The following is a 26,010-nucleotide window of genomic DNA, read 5'->3' on the forward strand; positions in this document are numbered from 1 at the left end:
GCGGATTTGAAAAATATCGATTTTTGTTTGTTTGGCGAGCACTTTATTCAAAATCGTTGAATATCAACGAAAAAAATGGCTTGTAATTTGTTAATAATTGATGAACAAATTAGGATATTAAAGATCTCCTATGATGAGCACTTAAAAATGTAATTTTAAATATACTGTAAAAAATTCTAGTGAAATAAATTCAAATTGTTGTAGTTATTTTGCGTGTCGCGGATTTTGACGCTGCTCGCCGAAATGGCTGTAGTACCGCCATTTTTAAGTTTTTTTCACAATTATATTTTATTTTGTTACTTTAAAGTACAGTAAATAACTATCTCTAATTTCATGAATGTAATACTTTTCCTTCTGTCCGAAAAAAAATGCAGAAAACATACGTTTTTTTACTGCTTCAGTAGTGTAACCCCTAATAGTAATTATTTAATAATATTTACTCCATGACAAAAATACGTATTAAATTTCTACATTCTTATGTGTTGTATAGGCAATTATTTATAAACGATTTGGATTTTTATTACCTATAATTACGAAGAGTATAAATACATCTAACACACGTACCAAAATAACACTTAATACACACTAGATAACACTAAATTTGTTCAAGTCCAACCATATAAAGTCTTCAAATTTCTTCATAAATATTTTCTTCAACTATCTCGGATTCGATTTCACGGATTCGGTGTCCAAGTCTGGCAAGGGCACCGGCACGCAGGGCAATTGGTGCTGCGACAGAGAGCCCTTCACCGAGGCCCTGCGACCGCGGTCTCTGGCCTGCTCTAAAAATGGGTGCGTGTCGAACACCATGCATTGAAGGGCGTTCCAGCGGCTTTCGAACTCCGCGTTCGGTGATAATTTTTTGCCTAAATTAGATAGAAGAGTAGAAGTTAAGTTGGTCATTGGATATATGAAAGAAATTTGTGAATGGATATTGGTAAAATAAGAATATGTATGTAAAGTTAATTTTTAAAATTACGAACACCCAAATTACTTGGCACACAAAGTATTTTCAGAAGCGCGCCCAACAAGACTAAAACAAAAAATTCCCAATGATCTCATAAATTTGTAAACGTTAACATTATTATTATTATCATTATTATTATTATTATTATTATTATTATTATTATTATTGCTGTTATTATTATTATTATTATTATAAGGTTGTCAAATATCTCCCTTTGTATTATAAACCAAGAGCAAAAAAGCGGAAGGGAGATATTTGACAACCTAATATTATTATTATTATTATTATTATTATTATTACTTCTATTATTATTTTGTTATATTTTATTATTTTTCTAGTATTATTTTATTATTCAGAAATTTTATTTATATTATTTATTAATTTTATTTTTATTATTATTTGCTTATATTTTATATCAAATCATATTACGGACATTATTTTCATGTAAATTTTATCCTTTGCACTTTTATTTATTTAAATTTATGTTATTATTTATCAATATTACTAGATGTTAATAATTTAACAGTTGTTATACTTATTGAAATTAAAAAAAAAAAAAAAAAGTTTAAAATTGTATATGTATAACCATGGTGACCCTGAACTCAACGTCAACGGATCGTAAATAATAAGAAAAAAAATTCAGAAAAAAATATTTGAATATATATATATATATATATATATATATAGTATATGTATATGCAGGGTATCCCAGAACTCAACGCCAACGGATAAAAAGTAATAAAAACTTTAAAAAATATCCATCTCATGATACTTTTAATTTAGTTTTGAAATTCAACGCCAATGTATCGTACATAACAAAAAAAATTTTTTTTTAATTAACCGTCTCATAAATAAAATTTAGAAAACAATTTTTAAGAAGTATCAATCTTATGATACTTTTTAGGGTGTCCCAGAACTCAACACCAACGGATCGTAACTATCAAGAAAAAAAGTTTAATTAATTTAGTTTTAAAATTGTATATATATATGTAGGGTATCCCAGAACTCAATGCCAAAGGATCGTAAAAATCAGGAAAAACAGTTATAAAAAAAAATATCCATTTTATGATACTTTTAATGTAGTTTTGAAATTGTATATGTATATGCAGGGTATCCCAGAACTCAATACCAACGGATCGTAAAAACAAAAAAAAATGAAAATGATACTTTGTTATAAAATTGTATATGCATGTGTAGGGTGTCCCAGAAATCAACGCCATTGGATCGAAACTATTAGCAGAATTGTTTTTTTTAAATTATCCATCTTATGATACTTTTAAATTAATTTCGAAATTGTATAATAATAAATAAATAAAAGGATACAAAATAAAATAAAATTTAAATAAATAAAAGGAAAAAATGTGGTTCTTATAGATACTACTCACCTTTAAAATATTAAATAATTTATTGCTGACAAATTAAAAGCATTATTTTTCACAAATCCATCACCACAATGAACTAAAGCAAAGCTGAGTACAAATACTTAAACAATTATAATTTTTTATTGATATATATATATATATATATATATATATATTTAAATTATTAAAGCAATCTGTAATGTATGTATTAAGCTCATATTTTTTTAAAAAAAACATATGTACACATAAAGCAAAATTAAAAAATATTAAAAATATACATCAAACCAATAAGAGAAATATCGATTATTGAATATTATATTTCTCGTTTATTACGTAAACTGGATGACGAATCCTCTTGTGTCTACAATTGGATTAAACACATGATTGCCTTGTTTAGATAATGTATTTTGCATTACAACAATAGTGCAGTAAATTACTTAGATTGAATATAAATTGTACCTGTTGTATCAGCAGTTATATATATTGTGTACATGCATAAATTCAAAGAAGCAGCGATAAATCGTCATTTGAATTGTTTAAGAACACATTACATAATTTTCACTAAAATGATATAATTCAATTAAGCTTGATATGAAATATTATAAAACTCTAAAAATTTTGATACTGATTTATTTGAAGTCGGGTGAAGAAAAAATAGTTACATAAGTTGTAGCTAGTAGAATTTTAATCTGAAAAAATACGTTTTTTTTTAAATATATTGGCGGCTATAAAACAGTAGTGTTTTACGTGATCTTTTGTAAATTATAATTAATAACTATTGGCAGTATGCTCAAAAAATATATTTAGTTAAAGCTGTTTATATAACAAGTCTAATTAATCTTTGTCAAAGTTTTTAATCATTCTTTATGATAGTACTTTTTTCATTGCCAATTCTTGTAATTACTTTGCACAACAAAATATGTATTTTTGTTTAAAACAAATTCAATATTGCTTGAATAAATTTAAATATTTTTTCAAAATCAAAATTTGATTGTGCTATGCTAAATATAAGTGACGAGTATATTCGTCATGGAGAAGTTATACAAAAAAATTGTGTATTAATGAAAATAGTCAGAGCATTGGCTCACGATTTTTGAAAGAAACAAAATTTATTCTCAAATTTCAAGATTTTAGGATAATTTGAAGATTTGCCGTAAAAAAGCAAAAACATATTAACATTTTGAGATGGTTTGATGTGTTGGAGTCAGCAAAAGTTAAAAAAAAATCACTAGTTTTCATTAGAATTTTTTATATCTTGATTCTAACTGCACAAATATGAGGGTGCCAAAGTTAACTGGTTAAGGTATATTGTCTCCATTTTTTATATTAATAATACAATCGCAAAATGACAAAAATAATAAATGTGAAACATCGTAGTTAAAGTACTACCATGAGGGGAAAACTTATAGGGTCCGCCAAATAACTTTATTTTTTTTTTACAAACTACTGAATATTTTTTAAAATTTCTTTTTCTATTTGAAAGTACAATCCTTTCAGTTAATAATGGAATTAATTCAGTTAATAATTTAATTCAAAAATGAAGAAAAAAAGCCTCGGCTGACCGTTGAAAAAAAAATTAAAATGAAAATGAAAAATATTAGATGGCATACCCTATAGAACAAAAATGTTTTAGTATTTTCAGCAATCAACAGAGGGTCTACTGTGCTCAAAATCATCATTAGTTTCAAAGTACTGATTTACTAACTATAATACACATAGTTCTTTTTTAAAAAACTGCTACAGTTGTTATGGTACACGTACTTTAAACGTATAAAATGGTTTTATTATATATTTTATGTGGGAGCATCTTTATGTGAAAATATGCGCATAAAATACGTGTTATCAAAGTAATCCGATTTACCTTTTGTATATTATTTATTTATATAAATATTATTGAGAAATTGAATTTAGTGATAAATTTACGTGCTACATTCGTGTGAAAACAATCAAAATTGAGGTAATAATGGCAAAGTGACCGTGTTTGTTATATATTTAAACTTTTTTTATTAAAAATTGTGTATTGACGAAAATACTCAGAGCATTAACTCACGATTTTTGAGGGCAACAAAATTTATTCTCAGAGTTTTAGTATTTTCCGCACTCAACAAAGAGTCTACTGTGCTCAAAATCATCATTAGTTTTAAAGTACTGATTTAACTATAATACACAATTTAAAGTACTGAACTAACTATAATACACATAGTTCTTTTCTGAAAAGCTGGTTCGGTCGTTAGGGTACACGTACTTTAAACGTATAAAATGGTGTTATTATATATTTTAAGTGAGAACATCTTTATATTAAAATGCGCGTATAAAATATATTTTATCATTATAGTTCGAATAATCTTTTGTATATCATTTATTTATGTAAATATTATTGAGAATTGAATTTAGTGATGTATTTACGTGCTACAGACGTTGCGCCTCTATAGAGTGTGAAAACTGAGGTAAAGGCAAAGTGACCGTGTTTGTTTTATATTTATACTGTTTTATTAATACAAATGCCAATATGTAGAAATTCTCAAACAATCAAAATTTTGAAAAAAAAAAAATAAGCAGATTTATTATGTAAGGTAAGTATAAACTTTTATCTATTTTTGTTAGTTTCGTTACAATTACCATGCTAATCTTTATCACTGCTTCTTTTATAGAAAATCGTGCCGTGCCAAATACAAGTTCTAAAATTTTTGTCTTACATTTTGCTACAATTCCGATCACAGACAAATTCGTTATAAAGAATCGACTCGAAAAAATAAGCATAATTATTATATAAGGTAAGTACAATAAACTTTTATCTATTTTGTTAGTTTCATTATCAATTACCATGCTAATCTTTATCACTGCTTCTTTTCTAGCAAATCGTGCCGTGCCAAATACAAGATCTATAAATTTCATCTTACATTTTGCTACAATTCCGATCACAGACAAATTCGTTATAAAGAATCGACTTGTAATTCGACTGGTGTCGACTTATCAATCTCTGGAAAAGGTTTTTCATCCGGTGATCCGGTGGTAGGTAAGATGGGCGGTTCAGTGTTACTTGACTCTGCGCGCCAGCGGTTATCATTGAAACAAAAGCGATGGGTAAGTGCTAAAACTATTACACAAGAAATAATTTATTATTTGGACATTTTTCAATAATACTTATGTCATTCCTTCTGGTTTCAAACCATGCAATGGTAATTCAACATGGATGATTAACACTTTGGGGACGGCTGTCCACCTCAGTGGACAAACATACTCTGTTAGGCACAGGCTATTTTATAAACAATGACTCAGTTTGCATCGAAAAGTCGAATGAATCACATATAGCAGAAAAACAATATTGCATTTTGAAAATAATTTTAAGTTATTTTAGTAGCATTTTTAGCCTTTTTCTTTGCTATATGGTCTTTTTTTAATATTTAAAACGACCGAGCGCTTTTAAATGGCTTTTAAATACTGGTAAATTTTGTGAATTAAGCAGTAGTGAAGATGAGTTTCAAATAGATATTCACACAGACAAATTTTACGAAATTAGTATTCGCACCGAAGATAGTGATGAATGTGGTGATGATATTATCCAACCAACAAAAATAAGAAGAAGTTCGACAAATTAAATGGAGAGTGGAAAGACATTAGCGAATGTGTCGATTCTCCTCCAATAATCGAGTTTGACATACATCAACAAACACCCCGACTACAAATACCAAGCAATATAAGACATCTAATAGATTATTTTACTTTATATTTTATAAATGAATTATTAGACAATATAATAGAAAAAATAAACCATTATGGCAGCAAAAAAATGACCAAATATACTGACTACTCAGTGGCATATTCTAAATTCTAAAAGAAAAAGGGATTGTATTGTCTGTTCTGACAGAAAAGCACCAGGAAAAGGCGGCGAACAACATTTTATTGTAAAACATCTCAAAATCAACCAGCTATGCATTTTGGAAATTGTTTTGAACGTCACCATTCTTTATAAAATGATCAAAAATAAATTAATATTATAAATGTATGTCCTTCAATGACCACAAACTTTTATCAAACAAATTGCATAACCTAAACAATGAAATCAAGTTTACAGCCGGCAAATAGATTGTTTTGAAATCGGTGCCGTCCCGAAAGCGTTAACATTGCAATTTTTTGAAGTGTTATGGATTTTTACCATTTGATGATACACATAATGATCAGATGACATAAATATCTTGACAAATGTCGTTTGAATGAAGATTTTGATTTTTGGTATGAATTTATGAAATGAAACTTATGCATATGATATAGCAAAACCACACAATCGTAAATCTGCGGTAATGATATGTTGTAACGATGCATTTGCACCACAAACCACGAAATATTTATGGCTAACTCTGCAACTTAAGAGTTGATTATAAATTTATGAAATTCGTATTCACGTTTTCTATAGAATGCAACCTGATATAAATATGAAACAAATCTCTTATAAATTTAAAAATCTGCTTCACCAATTTATTACTATCTACAACATTTGCCATGAACCAAGATTAATATTACAACAGTTTCTAGGGATTTTTCAAAATTTATATCAAATGCAACAATATTCCTGGTCAATAATATTTTAGGGGGTGACGATTGTTACCATATTTATTTTTTATAATTTTAATTTAATTATTATTAATATTATTTACGTATTGATGCAATTTCAAGATGCAACCATGTAAAGTTTGAAATTGCAATAACAAGGTTATATAAATAAACTTCAACAAAATATTATGTCAATATGAAGGATCGGTAAAGTAAATAAATACGATAACATTCTCAAGGTAAATAAAAATGAATCACTAATAATACAGGTTTCAAGTATTTTTATCAATCGATTTAGAACTACTTTGATAGCCTAAATAAATAAATACATATCTTGTTATTCATCTCACAGAAAAATTGGATTAATGCATTATCACATAATAGTGTATATTTTTATAGTCCTTAACTTAGCGCAAATTTATATCTTATAATTTTATTAATTTATGCAAATTATTAGTTGTATCGCTTATTTCGCAAGTTTAATAAATCCGCTGTAACTGGACAAATTTTCATAGAATTTTACTGGAAAATCTAGAAACTTAAGGGGGTGTTCTAGCCTAGAGGTATAAATTTTAAGTGATTTTTAAAAAGCCGTAAAAATAAAGAAACAATTACTATCTGTAACTATTCACTATTTTTATTAAAAAAAAATCCGTAGAAACTGGTCAAATTTTTATAGAATTTTACTAGAAATCGAGGAACTTAAGAAGGTATTCTAGCCTAGAAGCATAAATTTTATATGATTTTTAACAGGCCGTAAAAATAAAGAAACCATATTTTTACTATACATTTTTTTTACATGTTACTAATTTATCTTTTTGAAATATAAAAATAATATTTTAAAAAAAGTCAAAATGTAAAAGTGCTAGCAGATGGTAAAGTTGGGGGTACAAAAATGAGACATGTCCATACCCATGATTTTAGCCCTCCAATTAAGCAATTAAAAAAAAAGATTATTGATCTAGAATAATGTCGCTGTAATTGATGTAGAATAATGAAGTATTGACAAAAAAATCACAAAAAAACGACAGAAAAAAATATTTTTTTACAACTTTTTTTGATATTTTCGAATTTTTTAAAAACGGTAAAAACTGAAATTTTGAGCATGATCTTAGATGATGAAGACTCTATTAAAATTTCAAGTAAATGGGTGCTGTAGAAGTTGAAAATTCGAAGGCATCGTATCGAAAAAAAATAGTATCAAAGAGAAAAACGCATTTATAGCTTTTCGTTCATCAGCTATATCACCAAAAATAATTTGAATTTTGAAAAATCATAAGAGAACACATATTATTGGTTTGTTGAACTATAAAAATAACAAAAAATCTATTTCTTCTTATTTAAAACCTCGATGCTAGAATACTCTATTAAGAACTGACAAACAAAGCATACTTGTCTTTTGCAAAGTATAGTTTTATATACAAATCTTCCAGCACTAATCTTGTAAAGATCAATAGTGTAAAAATCGGGACTAGAGATTCAAATAGCTAAAATAGACTTATCATTTTCCAATCAATGCAAAATGTATCTAACTCTAAGTAAACTTGCTATCTCATCACTGTACTTATTACAATTAAATATTATTTACCCGTAATATTACTACATTTGACGTCTTTTCTAAATATATCTGGTGTACTATTTGTGTCGTCTATGCAAATAGCTGCGTAGACATTTTCGTAAAATTAAATCCTAACGAGATACGTAAACTGAATGCTCTCAAATTTGCATAATAAAGATATCGTGAGTTTGTTCTCCCACGCACTGCTCATTCCTCGTTATTGTTCGTGCTTTTGAACATTCCACGTAATTTCTTATTATGCACAGTTTGCTCCAGACAAAATGCTAAACGCTAAAGTCAAGGCACTACTAGTATTATATTAACTGAACTAGATAAATACAAACACTTGACGCTCATAGTCTAAGAGCCAGTGAACTATTTGACTAACCTGTTTTCACAAAGCCAGAAATTTTTTTAATGATATTTTATTATGGGCCCATTAAGAAAATACCATTCTGGCAGTCATTCCGCGGTTGCGTCATCATCCCTTCAATTTGTGAAAATGTAAAAAAAAAATTTTAATAACTTGCTCGCACAAGGCTCAAATTTTGAGGGTGTCTTCTTTTAACTGTTCAGAAAGCATATGTAAAAAGCCAGCCCATTCTGACGGTTGCAAGGGTCTGCCAGAAGAGTACATAATAGTCATGACGCGCAAGGGTGTGGGCGCATTGCCATACATAATTGACTAATACCCTTGTATTTGAATAATTTATACGCCATTTTAAAGGTCATTTTGAAAACATCCGTTATACCAAACTTCAACTTTGTTTCTCACCTTATGGCCGAGATATCATTGAAAATATGCCAAAGTGGCCCCTTTTTCAAACTCAATTTTTGGCGTAACCATGAAAGATATCAAAAAAAATTGAAGAAACCAGAACCAGTACACCCGCGCGTAACGCTAATAGTAGCCCGCATAGAATTCGTTCGGTCGGATGTGCGATGCGTTACGCGCGGGTGTACTGGTTTTGGTTTCTTCAATTTTTCAAAGTGTTCCACAAATTTGATTTAAACCATATTTGCAGTACTAAAAGAGAAAACAATAAGCTTTTAAATAACGCTAATAATAAAGTAATTGAACAAAACGCACTATCCGAAAACATTAATTGAAAAATTATTTTATCTTTTTTAGCTAATAATAAAGGATTATTTAGCATATATTACTATACATTATGTGGTTTAAGCCAATATGAATAGAATCACGTAATTTTTTTTTCGATATCTTTTATGGTTACGCCAAAAATTGAGTTTGAAAAAGGGGCTACTTTGGCATATTTTCAATGATATCTCGGCCATAAGGTGAGATACAAAGTTGAAGTTTGGTATAACGGATGTTTTCAAAATGACCTTTAAAATGGCGTATAAATTATTCAAATACAAGGGTATTAGTCAATTATGTGTGGCAATGCGCCCACACCCTTGCGCGTCATGACTATTATGTACTCTTCTGGCAGACCCTTGCAACCGTCAGAATGGGCTGGCTTTTTACATATGCTTTCTGAACAGTTAAAAGAAGACACTCTCAAAATTTGAGCCATGTGCGAGCAAGTTATAAAAAAATTTTTTTTTACATTTTCACAAATTGAAGGGATGATGACGCAACCGCGGAATGACTGCCAGAATGGTATTTTCTTAATGGGCCGATAATAAATTATCATTAAAAAAATTTCTGGCTTTGTGAAAACAGGTTAGTCAAATAGTTCACTGGCTCTTCTACTATCACGAGACAGATGATGGCATTCAGAGAATTCATTTGCTCTGAATCCGTTTTCTGTGTGCCATTGTTTTGTTTTTTTAAATATTGGCAGAGAAAATCATAAACTTAGGTTTCTGCATGCTGTGCTCAAAAAATATGGTTTATATTGTTTCATTTATCAGTTTAACAATCTATTTAACGTTTCATTAGTTATAGAAAGCTCTGGAGTCAAATTCTTGGCAAGAGTGATACTCAGCATTAAGGGGGTATTCTAGTGTAGAGCGATGAATTTTAGGTCATTTTTAAAGTGTCGTGAAAGAAAGCAATAAATGTTTTTACTATCCATTTTTTACCACTTGTTTATTAATATTATTAGAATACAAAACAAAAATTAAAAAATAAAAAAGTTGAAAATTGTAAAAACTGGCAGCTGATAAAGTGGGTGGTCTCAAAAAACTTGCACCTTAGTCTTGACATGATTTCAGCCCTCCTAGCCATCCAAAATAAAAAAAATAAAAAAAATATTTATCCACAATGATGTCGCGATCGCCCAAACTAGCGATGAGTATAAAGAATTTTTTTTACAAATTGGCGACTGTTTGAAAAAAAAAGTTTTTTTTTACTGTTTTTTTTGAGTTTCTCGAATTTCTTAAAAATAGTAAAAATTGGAAGTTGCGGATAATCCTAGTTCGTTTATAGATAGGTCTATGAACAAGGTTCTCTGAAATTTTCAAGTGTATCGCTCGATTAAAGCTCGAGAAATCGTGTCAACAGTAGTGAAAAAGTTTGTTCTGAGAAAAACGCAATTCAAGTTTTACGTGAAGCCAAACCAGTATGAAGACCGAGTCAGTAAAATCCCTATATATCCGAAAATAATTCAAATGTTCAAAAACCTTCTCGTATCCATATTCTTAGATAGTGAAACTTTGAAAATGTGAAATAAAAAAAATCGATTTTTTTGAATTTCTACACTAGAATACCCCCTTAAATGTTTACACAAACTAATTATCAAAATATCTTCATGTATTTTTTGAAAAACTAAAATTTTCTTTGACACAAAATAATCACTTCTAAGCGTGATAAAATTCAATTAATTAACTAAATTAAAACTATTTTACTCTTTTTATAATAAAATTTTTCTATAATAAAAGACATGCAGAAACTTCCTTTAATCTAGTATACATCAATTATAATTGCAATGTTCTGTTTTCCTAAATACTCGAAAATCTGCCTGACAAGTGATCCACACAGAAAGCAACATTTTTATTCACAATGGCCATATTTTTACAGCTGACATTTTAAAACAAATTTACTTAAATATGTATTTAACAATAACACAAAGCTGTACATAACAAATATCGTTAATGAATTCATAATTGCAATCAATTATTTTAAGAATGTTTTATTAATAAATAATTTTCGAGCGCTATTTACATACTTAACCTAATGATATGGTACATATTTTGATATTTTATAATCGGGGTGTTTGTTTTATGTACAACCTAAAAATAAGCAATTTACATACAAGATCGACACAAGTCATGCAACGGGAAATATTTTAAGAACTTATAACCGAAAAAGTAGTGGGTTGCGAAATAGGCCACTGTGGGCACTCACCATTTGCCCTGTATTCGTCCTGGACTTTGTAGAATTCTGCTAATTCCTTACCCGAGCACAAAGGAGTATCGACTTGGGTAGTTTCGTTAAATCTCGAATAATCGACTTCGTAGCATTGTCTTTCTTTATTGTAGTTGACGACTGGGTCGAACCTGTGGCCCCACAATATTTCCGTATTGATGTAACTTGATCGAGCTTGTGTGGTCTGTCCTGTAGATTCAATAGTACCTTCCAAAATAACCACGATTTCAATTCTTTCCTGCAACAAGTCAGCGGCAGATAAGCCGTACATGGGAGAGTCGCTATTGATACGATGGACGATGGTCATCGGCCAAATGAAGAACAAGTCTGATTCACAGTCATCTGCACCGACTTCCAATTCCGTTTGGAATTGGGATAGAACTTCTCCTTCTTTTGTTGTCTTAGATCTGATCAATTGTGCGCGTACACTTGCTCCAATGATGTGACTTTTCCTCATGTCACCAACTCTGAACATCAGACATAATTCACCGTCGCGTTGGCAAATTACAGCGCATTTGGAGAAGAGCAAGGTTTGAGTACGGTGTTTGGGTCTGGTCATTTTAGCAAAAACTATACCAACCATGAAAGCTTGAATCATAACGCCGACGATTGATTGCAAACACATCATGAAAATGGCTTCTGGGCATTCCTCTGTCGTTGTTCGGACACCATAACCAATTGTGTGTTGAGTTTCCACGCTGAACAAGAAGCAAGATGTGAAACTTTGTATATTGAAAATACACGGTACCCAATTATTTTCGTCCTGGTGTTGCGGTAAATGTGCTTCTTCTAAATCGCCATGAGTGAAGGATATCAGCCACCAGATCACAGCGAATGCCAACCAAGAGAGTATGAAACTCAGGGCAAACGCAAGAAGTGTCCATCTCCATTGGGTATCTACTAAAGTGGTGAAAATATCTTGCAAGAATCGTAAACGACGTCTAGATAATCTTGATTGTAAAACGTTGCAATCGCCGTTTTTCAGTACAGCTCTTCGTCGAATTTTGCGGTTATTTCCTATTCTGTATGGTCCTCGGCTCCTGAAATATAAAGTACACATCATTGATAAACAAGACGACTAAAACTAAATTGCTTGAGTAAAAATCTCACCAAAACATGGATTCAATATAAATATCTAAAAAAATCGTATAAAAACTTCAAACTTGATAAAAATGATTTTGTTTTATAAAAACTTTTGTCATTAAATAATTTTGTGTCACGATCGAATATGTTGGTTTTACATGATTCAATATTCGTTTGTACCTCTTGCCTAGAGATCCTGAAGGTGTTCTAGGGTAAAAGGAACCAGGTAAACTAGTGTTTCCATTTGCTATTTGAGGAACTTGTGTCCAATTCGGTGACAATAATGTCTGATCTTCTTTAGTTCCAGGAGATTCCATATTTACACGTTATATCACAAATTGAGATTTCAATTTAAAAAATATCAATAATTCGATCACTCGTGATTTCCAATCACTAACAATGGATTAAGAGTTTTATCACGATTATAATATGGCACAATTTTATATGTATATCAGTTTATAAGTATCGTTTATGTTTCATTGTAATGAAATTATATTCGTTTCGTTCCAGTCTGCTCGACGGAGATCATCTGCCGACTGATCGGTTTCCGCAAATCTTCGAATGAATGCGAATTTTTTTAAGTATTATTACGTATATGTATATCTTAATATAATTGTTTGTGTAATTTTCAAGCCATAATTAAATCTATTGCTTGTGTACATCGCAAATTGTGTGGAAATAACAAACAAGATGTACGGAACGGGCGGGTTAAAATTAAAACCAAGGTATTATTTGAACAATTATTTTTAATACAAAAACTGTATATTGTAGAAATTTGCAAACAGTTTTTTTCGTGGTTTAATTAGCGCAAAGTGTTCGTTTGAAGTGGGAATTAACTCGTTAGAGCTAATGGCAATGTGTAACTAATTAGTCTGCAAAAACAATTAGGATTGATAGAAATCACTATTTTTAGCATAGATCTATTTGTTTCGGAAAAAATATTTTCAGTTAAAATTCCAGATTTATATATTTAAATACAATGATTAATTTTTAATTGAAATTCATATGCATAAATATTAAAAAAATATTTTTACTAATATAAAGCATAGACAAAATTCAATGTAATCAATGTAAAAAACGAAGAATATTTTTAAAAATAAGCTATAAAATACACGATCCTCACTTTCTGTTAGAACAAATTTAATCAAAATGTGCAACTATAAATTAGTGGGTAACAAAGTTTGAATTCAATTCAAGTTACTTTTCACTAATTTTTCATCCAATTTTGAAAAAATCCATCAATCTCGTTATTTTATACAATTATTTAAAATATATATATTTTAAATTAATTATATGAATTTCCATTCTAAATATTATTTAATTAATGATTCATCATATAAATAAATAATAAATTCCCATTGTCTTTTCATACATTATATGGCAGATTTAAATGTCAATGATGAATGTAAAATATTGTAATTAAAGATTAAATGCATTTTAATCATAATTCCAAGTATTACGCAATCAAATAATCGTGAAGTGAAGTGATAAATAATTACTACTTTAGTAGCAATAAAACTTATTTTAGAATTGATTTATACATATATTTAGAATAGGAAGGGGCATTAAAGTCCAATATAACTTTTGAAAAAATAACACAAACAAGCAACTATCTGACTATGTTCAGTAAAACTCCCAGTTAATTCAACAATCCAATTCAATTCAAGTGTAGAAATGTGTTTTTTTGCTGTTTTTCAAAAATTTGTCACGTGGTCTTTTTTATCCTCAAGTCGGGGTTAATTGTGATACCAGGGGCAAACAGATGAAATGCCATATTTTTAATTTGAAAGAGATTTTACGAAATGATGGCTACTTTTTTGAACCAACCAAAATTCAAATTTTTTGGGTACTTTTTGGCAAAGATAACACTGTGTATAACCTGGATCTGGCGTTTTGTCAGAAATATCATCAGCAGATTCGGAATACTATTGGTTTAATTTATCTCTTAAACTATAGTTTGTTTTAACTTAAGTTACGTTTTTATATACTATTTTTTATTATTCACACCTTTGTTCAGGTGGTTCATTTTACTCCACCCAAGTGTAAGCTTTTATAGAGGTTATATAAAAAATCTGTTGAATCCAACTTAAAATTAACAAAAATTCTCAAAAAACAATTAAATAACATATACTTAAGAATTATATTAAAGTCTCGTAAACTGAACAATAGTGCTCACAAGCAAAAAAACTAACGACGAACAAATATTTTGTTAAGGATTTCCAAAAAGTGCTGTATATCTTCTGATAGCGACATCGTAAGAATCAAGATGATGGCTATACATATTTTCCCTCTACTTTCAAATATTGTAGGTATTTTTCAACTTACTTGTTTTTTAGATATCAGTGGTGGACCTTTACTTCTCTCTTCTCTACATGTACTTTAAATATTTTTGTAAAAATCAGTAAACTATGTGTAGGCTGCACGAAACTAGCCATGATGTGCATCACGTTTTATTTACAAACAATACCCCAAAATAATAATATTTTTTTTTATATTTATATTACTATATTGGTCCAAAAATAACCCATTTAATTTAGACAATACCGCAACCGCCAATTGCAATTGAAATCGAGTGGCGTTTATCATTAGAGGAAATGTGTTAAAATCCTCCGAAACGCGGTGGCGTTTTCAGTCGTCACTAAATATATGTTAATTGCAAATTAAGCACGATGATTGGCGTACAACTGCTGTTTACGTCGTTATTATAATGAATAGCTCAAACATCCCTAATATTAGCCTGGAATAGAAACAGAGAGGATTGTATTTGTATTGAAACTACAATATCAGCTGCGAAAGCAGAAATTACATATTTGTAAGTAGCACTTTGACTTAAGGGGCACAACTAGTGTGAAATTTTCAAAAACTCGAATTTTCAATTTTTCCATATTTCGATAGGTTATACTTTTATAAAATAACATATAAATTCTAAATCGTATAACGATCATTTAAATAAAGTTTTTCTCGAAACAGCATTTTCGAAACAGCCAGCGATTACTCAAAAACAAATGATCCGATCACTATCAATTTTTTTTTTGCACGTTCTATATATAGTTCTCCGTAAAATGAACTATCGATTTTTTGATCGGATCAAAAATCGAATTTTGGCAGTCCAAAAACGACCAAAATTTTGGGTAAAATTCGACTTTTTTTTAAAAAACGCCGTCATTCTGTCAATTTTTTATTTTTCTTATCGTAGTTCATTTTATAGATAATATTATCTAATTTAACGAGATTTTTTTTTAAATTTCATCCACTTAGAAGGCCGGAATCACTGCAGCAGTGAAGGCGCCTTTTTTTGACGACGGAGATCGACGATAACTTAAAAAATATTAATTTTTTTTCTTCAAAAATTTTACTATGTATTCTGAAAACATGTATAAATATATTCCTAAAATTTTAAATTGATTGTTAAAGTAGTTTTTTTAATATAAATTCCCAAAAATCACCTTTTTTTAGGCGGTTACATTAGTTGTGCTTCTTAATAATAACACATAATCAACCTAATCTATAGTAATTGAAATTTGGCTATTTAGGTTTATTTTAAAAATAAAATTTTCTCTTTCACTAAAAATTAATCAATGCGATTTCCAATTAACGTCTTTCAAACATACTTATAATATTATAACGTCATTCCAAACTTATTAATTTTTTATAAATCAACCACTTATTGTAAATCTATAAAATTTGAGTATTTTATTTCAGACTTTGATATCTATCATCGTACAAAATTTTATCAAAATCGTAGAGCACATCTATAAAACACGAACCCCACATATGCACTAAAGGCATAGATTCTGATTAGAATCGCATAAGTCGGGGCGCCATCACAAACTTTAGTGAATTTTTATAAATCAACCACTTATTGTAGATCTATGAAATTTGAATATATTATCACAGATTATGAAATCTATCATTATATAAAGTTTCATCAAAATCGTCAAAAAAAATCAACATTAATTACGGAGTCTATCGGTCCGGCCGATTTTTATCAAAAACTAATCAACGAGATTTCCAACCAATATCTTTCAAACAGTTTTTGCATTGTTAGAATCGGTTCAAGAATATGGTCTAAGATGTGGATGAAAATTTTTACAGTTTTCTGATAGTTAAAAAGAAACAGGTTGGCTGATCGTTGCACAGAACTGGCCTTATCTAGATACCTCTAATGATGTTTAAATTTTTAAAATCGGTATAGCAGTTTTTGACAAGACTTTCCCTTCGGGGAGTTAAAAAATATTAATAATAAATTTTATTACATTTTTCAAATTTAAAGTTTAAATATAAATGTAGTGATAAGTAATGAATGATATAAATAATCATAAATCTTGGTAGTCGTTCTAAAAAATCGATTCATGTTAAATTTTATGTCCGGCCCTATAAACAAGGAAAACAATTATTATCTTTTACAATAATTGCTTATTTTTACCATCGATCAGTATATATTCTGCTCTTAGTTACGCATTGCTTTTAGCAAATTTAGTATTTATTTTACTTATGTAGAGATCACGTTTTGCATTAATATATATGTAAATTATCGTTGGCAAATTTTGTTTTATTTTTAACCATCATAAATAAACAATTTACAAAACAACACGTGATTGTCTTCCAAACTGAAATATTTTGTGTTACAAGTTCAGTGCTTCTCTAATACTGAATAGAGAACGAACAAATTGGAAATGGATAGGATTTTTTCTTGTACAAATTTTATTAGTAATAGAACAAAATTTAATTGTAATAAAAATTTTGTGACAGGAGTTTACAGTTTTATAAACAATGCTACTATTTTATTTGTAATATATTTAAATCAAATCTTTCATACCTTTTTATTTTGAATTATCAAGTATCATAGTGCATTAATATTATTTAAGTTTCTTGTGTGATATTGTGAAAAACTCTATATTGATATAAAAATTCAATTTTTATCCGCTAAATCATAATTTATCAGATATATATATATATATATATATATATATATATATACCAATATTTTTATACAATTACGTAGGCGTATGGTATAAAGTTACTTTTATCACTTTCACGCATTTTACGATTTTGTTACAGTCGACGCATGTTTATTTAGAAATTTAAAATAAAATCGCTTGTAATATAAAAACAAATACTATTTACAACTACTGAGTCGGAAATATAAATTACACCAACTTTATCTTAATGCCAAAAGCCCTATTGCAAACAAAAAAATCTTAACAAATATATAAACCTGTAAGATCTTAGAATAACATTTATTAAATTGTTGTCATAATAGAATCATCTATCAGCAAAATCTATAGACTTCTCAATTTTTGTAACCATTGCAAACTAATTCATGTATATGATGATTACAACTTTTTTACTACACTTTAAATAATGAATTCTGCATCTTAAATAATGAATTCAACCATAAAAATTATTTTTAGAAAATTGTAAGTATAAAAAATAATTAGTATAAAATAATAAAATCGGTAAATATTTATATTTGGGATATAAAATTATTCATGACTAAAAATTATGTCAATTAATATTATAATTTATTATTAACTTCCCGTAGGGCAAGTTATAGTAATCGCAAAAAAATCGAAAATGAAATTTTTTATATATCTTTACGTTTCAGAGGTTTCTGAACATTTTGGCATACCTTAGAAAAAATGGATGTATGTGTGTGTGTGTGTGTGTGTGTGTGTGTGTATGTATGTATGTATGTATGTATGTATGTATGTATGTATGTATGTATGTGCGTGTGTGTATGTATGTGCGGATACAAATTTTCGTCGACGATTTCGGGAACACGGATCAACCGATTTGAATAATTCAAAAAACATTCGATTCGTATTAATAAGGAGACGTGCTGATTAGTTTTTGGCGAAGGCAGGTCTAGCCGTTCCAAAGATACGGGGCAAAAAGTGCCGAAAACGGAAACTCAGTTTTTAAGAGAACGGAGCGTCCGATTTGAATAATTCAAAAAACATTTTACTTGTATTGACAAGATAAAGAATTGATCAAATTTTCATAAAGGCAGGTCTAACGGTTTCGGAGATCTGATGCAAAAAGTAAAAAAAAATGCCATTTGGCGGTCAAAAATGATCATTAGACATATGCACATCAAATTATCAGATATTTTATAGAGATTTTAACAATAAGTATAATTTTTTTTTACATTCCTATGGGTTCCGTACCAATGTTTACGCGTTAGACGACGACGCGGCGCTTACGCGCTTTGATATTTCGTCTTTATGCAGTTAAAGCAGTACGATTACTTTGAAAAAAAGTTTAGATCTTCCAAAATATGTCAAAATAAAATAAAACTTTTTTTTTCAAAAAAAAAAATAAAAAAAAAAAAATTTAAATTTTTTTTTTTTTTTTAAAAAAAAGTAATTTTTGTCCAATATATAGTTTCTCAAAAGTCTTATATTTTCGAAGTAAAATTTTTTCAAAAATCTTAATCGTTTTTAAAAAAAAAAATTTGGTACGGGAAGTTCCAGCAATTTGCCTCAAGGCACGATGCCTTAATTGCCTTAAGACAGAATTCCACTTACAGCTAGTTAAAATATCTGTTACGAAATAGAAGTTTGTGGGAGTAGTGTAAAAAATTAGGCTTGTACATATGAATATGTGTTTTTTATTTACGAAGTATAGAAAATTAAAATAAAGAAAAAAATTTTAAAAAAATTTAAAAAAAACACTTAGGAGTGCTACTGATTGTGATCATAAAATTTAATAAAAATCGGTCAAACCGTTTCAGAAGAGTATTATGACAAACATCATGACACGATAATTTATATATATATATATATATATATATATTAAATTTTTGTGTGTATGTGTATGTGTATGTTTATGGTATATACATCAGGCTCGGGTTCAATCAACCTTGGTGTCATAAGACACCAGACACCTGTAACGCAACTGTAAAAATCTTTACAGATATATTTATTTATTATAAATTATTTTCCAATCCATGTGAAATTTAATTAAAATTATATAACATTTTTTTTTACGTTGTAGCCACGTGTATTAGCTCACAACTGTCTCAGAAAAACACCTGCTCTTCATTATTGTGATTGATGTATCGATTTCCATTTTATAAGGTAGAAATAATCATTAAAGTTAACATTCATGTTCATTCCTCATGCATGGGAGTGATAAAATTTAATCGGATTAAGGAGTATATATTAAAAATTATATTATTTTATTCAGTATCGCATATAGTTTGTTATTATACAATACATTTTTTATATCCAATCTACTTGCAAATTTGCTCCAATAACTGTAATTCAGTTTGCAAGAGTTTGCTGCGGTATCCAATCTGCACTAATTGTTATAGGCGGTTATTTTCACTATCACTTAGCACATGATCGCGGTTTAAAAATCTAGCTTTAAGTTGTTGTTACAGATCTCTTTATTATTTCATCCGTCTAATAACACTAATTTATGGACACATCTAATTTACGCCAGTTCTCAGAGTTTTGAAATAATTGAATTTATTTATTTTAACGAGGAGTTTTCTGTAAAAAATCGCGACGCGGATCATTATGCTCGTAGTCTCTGACTGACTGAATGACATTATTGTCAGCCGGTTGATGATAACATTATTATCAAATCAAATATTTGTAAGATTCGTTACGTATTCAAAAGACATACATACAATCTTACACATTCACGTATCAGAAATGTTGCTCAATGCCATAGAGCTATTGCATAGTATTTTTAGGCCACTCAGGTGAAAAAGATGCCATGATAGAATATATATATATATATATATATATATGTGTGTGTGTGTGTGTGTATGTGTGTGTTTACACATATAGTAAAGACTGGGTACGGTTGTGCCAGGGTACGGTAGTGATTGCCGTCATTCTGAAATATCTTTATTATAAAACATATAAAATTTACTCTGAACGTGGCTTTGACCACAACACTTTACTAAAAGAATTTGGTATTCCTTCCCTTGCCTCACGTCGATTTACCTGTACAATCATGTTCTTATTAAAACTTTGCAATAATTCTATAGACTGTCCTCTTATTCCTAATCAACTATCCAAGGCTATCTACGCGTTCACAATTATTTTTCAATTATCCTACTCCTAAATCTAATTCTCTCTTAAATTCGCCTATTCTACTTATGTCTCTAACTTTAACTTAATTAATAATGAAATAGATATTCACAACACTTCACCTAATCAAATAATCTCCATCTGCACAAGTTAACCTTTTTAATTTTCTTTTCAAATATCTCATTATTTTTACTTATTCTATTTATAAATATTATTGTTACATTCTGCATTATATGTAATTTTATGTTAAGCATTTTATGTTAATTACTATATATTGAAATTTTGTATATAATTGTTATTCACTATGTAAAATAATTGTATTTTTAAAGTAAATAAATAAATAAATAAATAAAATAAATAACAGCTAAACTATACTGATTTTGGAATAGGATCTAAGTGGAGAAAGATTTAGTATGTTTGTGTGAACAAGTTTCCATACAATGATCAAGACTTCTGATGTAAACTTAAAAAAAATATTTTAAAATTTGAAAAGACAAAATGCGAAAGTGAAAGGAAAAGAAAAATTCAAATAAAATTTTACAAAGATTTTTTATTAACTTTTTTTTGAAATTATGTATTGTTATATTCTATTCATAAGTTTTATGTTACATACTTCTGAAGTCGTTTCTGACAATAAAAGTTATTTTGGTGTTTATACCTATTTTCTGCATGTCACAACCGTCCCTGGGGGGTAAAAGGGTAATTTTTTAAATCGGTTAAGTCTTTGGCATTAGCATTATTTATGCCACTATTTCATGTTATATTTTATTACTTTATAATATAATAAAACAACAAATTATGTAATGCATTTTTATTGCCATCAAAGACTAGAAATTTTATTGCTATTGTCTTTATCTTTGAGAAAAATCTAAGTGTGTAATGTAAAAATGTAATCTCCGTAGCTGCATTGTAATAATAAAATATTAGGTATATTTCAAAAATTTAATCAAGAATTGTTAAATTATTAACAACTTTTTCAGTATTAACAACAGTTAAATCGTATGTGTGAATTCATTATAAATGAATGATTGTAACTTGCCCAATTTTACTATTATATATGTTAAGGCAATGCAAGTATCGTCATACGAGGAAGTAATTAATTATTTTAAAATATCATATAATATTATACAGGAAATTACAGGTCTAAAAAAAGAAAACATTTTTTTATAAATTCAAATGAATAACTTTTAATTAGTAGGATTTGGCGCAATAATTATATTATTTGGAAGGTAATAGGCAGCGGAAATAAGGCTTTTATATATATATTGTGAACTGTATTCAAAATATTATCAAAGCTGAGATCAGAAATATAATATCGCAATTAGATAAAGATATATTTATATAGAGTTTTACATGATTGATATAAATTAGATTATATCCATTATCATTTTTTAAATCATATCAATTTGAGTTAAATGATATATTTTTCCAAATTAATCTGTGATTTGTGATTTCATCACAATAATTAAAAAATCATTAATAATCTATTATGAATAATCTACTACCATTATCTCAAAAGCAAATAAAGCGATACTATTTTAAAGTAGAAGGTAAAATGTGTGTAACTATTAGCAATCACCTACAATGCTATCAGGAGATAAACTGCTATATATTTCTTTTGTAATATAATAAAATTATTTCTTTTTGTTTGTTTTTTTCTGAGTTTTGAGCTCTGTTATTTAGTTTGTAATACCTGATTATAATTTTTAAGTTCACATTCGTTTTTAAGTTAAATTTAATAGGTTCTTTTATATAATCTCTATAAAAGCTTACATGTAGTGAGTATAAAAGGATCACCTGAACCTTCACAATGGCAAGATGTAAATATAAAACAGTAAATAAAGTAGTAAAATAAGTTAAAAGAGGCAATTTTGCAAGAGAAAAATTAAATTAATAGTTATTCCAACTCTATCATATTTTATGTTTGGGTGATAGCAGTAAGAGTTAAAAAATAGAGCAATAGAATAGGGCAAGACACAAAGGTCCAATTTGACTTTGAGCAATTATATTGTAAAAATCAAACCAATTATATCACAACAAGTAACACATATCAAACAAACAAGTAAGTATATGACTATGTTCAGTCCCAAGTAATTCATCATTACAGGAATATGTTTGTTTACTGTTTTATAAAAATTTATCACTTAGTTCTCAACAGGGGTCAAGCAGGCCCAATGTTTTATTTTTATTTTAAAGAAATTTTTGAAATAATAGCTACATTATTCAACTAATGCAAAAATATAAATTTCTTGAGTACAATTTTTACAGAAACTTCACTGTATTAACTATGATCTGGTATTGCACCAACAGGGTTGGAATGAATATTTATTTTACTCATCTCTTGTAAAATCATTTTTCTAACGTATTTATCAATATCCTAAGAATCAAGATAAAGGCTGGTTATACATCTTTTTCCCTTTACTTTCAAATATTGTTGTTAAAAATTCATGACTTTATTTGTTGTTGAGATATTAGTAGTGGAACTTTTTTACCAACGGACTTTTAACCCCTTAACTTACAATTTAGATTCGAAAATGTTGGGCCAAAGTTGTACAAGCTGGCGCAGCGTTTGTGACTATTTTCCCGCATCGAGTACAGATTTTCACAAAAATTAAAATAATAAGTTTTATAGTATTGTATAAATAAATATTTTGTGATACTTGCGGTTGTCGTACCGGGTTATGTCCGTAATGCGTGATATTTGCTTCTGGGCCGATAATCGTTGCAATCGTACGCGGGGCCTGCTCGTCATTTTAAGTTAAGGGGTTAAGCCACGCTCTACCCTATAATTTCTAAAAGTCAAGTTAGACTTTTGTGCCCTGGACAAGTTTTCGTTTCTTCCATGCAGATTTCTATTAATTTATTTAACGATAAAATCTAATTATTTTACGTACCTGCGACTACCTTGTCGGCTAAGGTGACTACCATGGGTAGATACTCTGGATAAACTTGGTACAGGAACTACAGTAAGTGGCAGTAAGGAAGGAGTATTCGACGATACTTCTGCATCATCTTCAGATTCCTCAATAACACCAGGACGCATAAATAATCGGCGTGGCTCTTCCGTCCCGCGCTGCCGACTCATTCCGAATTTCATGCCGAAATATTTAAATCTTTTACATTTCATTTATTTAAAAATTGAAATCACACTAGTTTTATAGAATAATAGATTAGTACAAGTTATTTTAAAAACTTGACATTATATAAAATAATAAAAACTTCATTATTTTTATATTTATTATGCTTTGAACACATATATTAGATCAGAGTTTTTTCACATTTTTACTTATTTTGATTTCGATGTGATCGAAATATATAGAATGCACTTTGAATTCTGTGCAACAAATCTTCTTAAACGATCAAGTTCATATGAGCTAATTCTATGATAAATTTATATTTCCTTTTTATACGCTGGCAGGATATGTCCATGTCAACTTGCATTAGAAATGATCATATTGTTGGTGGGTGAACAAAAAAATTACGGTCTGTTAAATTGAATTCAGTTAATAATACTTATACTTTTAAATTTGGAATTTGCTGAATATTTCATATACATACAACTTTTAGTTTAAAACTTACAAGACATACAATAAATAAATGCGCTGCAAATAATATGAATTTATCTTAATTTTTTAACTCATTGAATTTTCATATAAATAAGGAAAAACAATATATTATACATATATTATTCTAGATTATCAACCTAAGCCTGTGTGCGTTAGCATCACATAAATTTAAAGATTTTGCATCTTGTGTGCTATTTGCTTTTCAAGATTCTTTTACTTGTAGTTGCTGAATATGTCGATGAACTATTGATTAATTAATTAATTAATTCTCTCACTTAAGGTTGTTAATAGAGTATCATTGACTTACACTAATTATACACATCAAGTTGTTTCGAAAACGAGCAACGAGTGAAGCACATGTTTTGGATACTGCTAATATATAATTTGTTTTATATTTTACTTTTTGAAGTCTCGAATAAATCTAATGTTATATTAATATAATAGTATTAATCAAATCACAGACTGCCACTTTGAAAATTCAATTATTAAAGGATGTATCCCAGCTTTATGGTATTTTATTTTTTTATTTTTTTTAATTTGTGAAACTTTGGCTAGATTTGAGATATTTAAATATAACAAATAAAATCAAAATTTTTCACAGACACTTCTTGGTTAAAACTAATTTTGAAATAAATTGACCTTTTCTTAGCACTGCAGCTCGACGACTGGACAACTGTCCCATATCAAGAGCGGAAAAAATTAAGGTCGCTTCATTATGACATACATGCGAATATTAATTTCGTTACATGTGCTCATATGAGGGACATTCGAAATTATTTCAATCCTGTTGGATGCTGGTGAAATGCATAGATATATATATATAATAATAATATAAGCCTTATAAACGACATAACTGGTAATAAAGGTTTCTGAACGTACCTTAGAAAAGATTTATGTGTGTGTATGTGTATGTATGGATACAATTCTTCATCCACATTTTCAGGAGCACAAATCAATCGATTTGAAATATTCGATTCCTATTGATAAGGAGACGTGCTGATTAGCTTTTGGCAAGAGTCGGTCCAGCCGTTTCGGAGATATAAAGCAAAGAATGCAGAAAATTGAAATTAAGGCTTAGAGAGAACAGAACTTCGAATTTAAATGATTCATAAAGCATTCAATTTGTAATGTTTAGACGAGGTGGTCATCAGGTTTTGGCAACGACTGGCCCATTCAGAGACAGAGATAGAAGTGCAAAAAATTGCATATTTTGAAATAACAAAGCATCTGATTTTAATGATTTAAAAAACATTTTCATTTTTAAGAAACGATTAGTTTAGAAATGCAATATCTTTTCCAAAATTAAAAAAAAAACTATTTTTTTAATATCAAAAGTCTTTCGAATTTTAATTTTAATTCTAGCTAAGGTTATAAAATCGTCTTACATACTTTAAATAATGTTAACTTTATAATTCAGTATATATAAAAAAATATATTTAGAAATTTGCTTTATTTGACTATATACATTGCAATGAAAAATCATGATTTTTACAAAAAGTTTCGAATTGTTTACACCTTACACCTGTCTAGAAATATCATTAT

The 26,010-nt window shown here is 28.6% G+C and overlaps 1 protein-coding gene across 2 annotated transcripts; it reads right to left on the reverse strand.

The window, feature by feature from the left end:
- Nucleotides 1–486: 486 nt before the first annotated feature.
- On the reverse strand, nucleotides 487–20,387 carry LOC113372667 (G protein-activated inward rectifier potassium channel 3-like). Of its 2 annotated transcripts, none has more exons than XM_026613019.1 (4): nucleotides 20,076–20,387; nucleotides 13,035–13,409; nucleotides 11,751–12,811; nucleotides 487–866 (listed from the first exon to the last, which is right to left on the reverse strand). In XM_026613019.1, exons 2-4 carry the CDS (start codon nucleotides 13,169–13,171, stop codon nucleotides 658–660), a joined length of 1,407 nt encoding a protein of 468 aa, XP_026468804.1. In that variant the 5' UTR covers nucleotides 13,172–13,409; nucleotides 20,076–20,387; the 3' UTR covers nucleotides 487–657. The 2 variants fall into 2 exon arrangements, with proteins under 2 accessions (XP_026468804.1, XP_026468805.1); XM_026613020.1 differs by lacking the exon at nucleotides 487–866 and adding an exon at nucleotides 4,997–5,374.
- Nucleotides 20,388–26,010: the final 5,623 nt, after the last annotated feature.

The sequence above is a fragment of the Ctenocephalides felis genome, unplaced genomic scaffold, assembly GCF_003426905.1.
Source record: "Ctenocephalides felis isolate EL2017-DRISC unplaced genomic scaffold, ASM342690v1 CF-g0.4_SCAFFOLD_01604, whole genome shotgun sequence".
Lineage (NCBI taxonomy): Eukaryota > Metazoa > Arthropoda > Insecta > Siphonaptera > Pulicidae > Ctenocephalides > Ctenocephalides felis.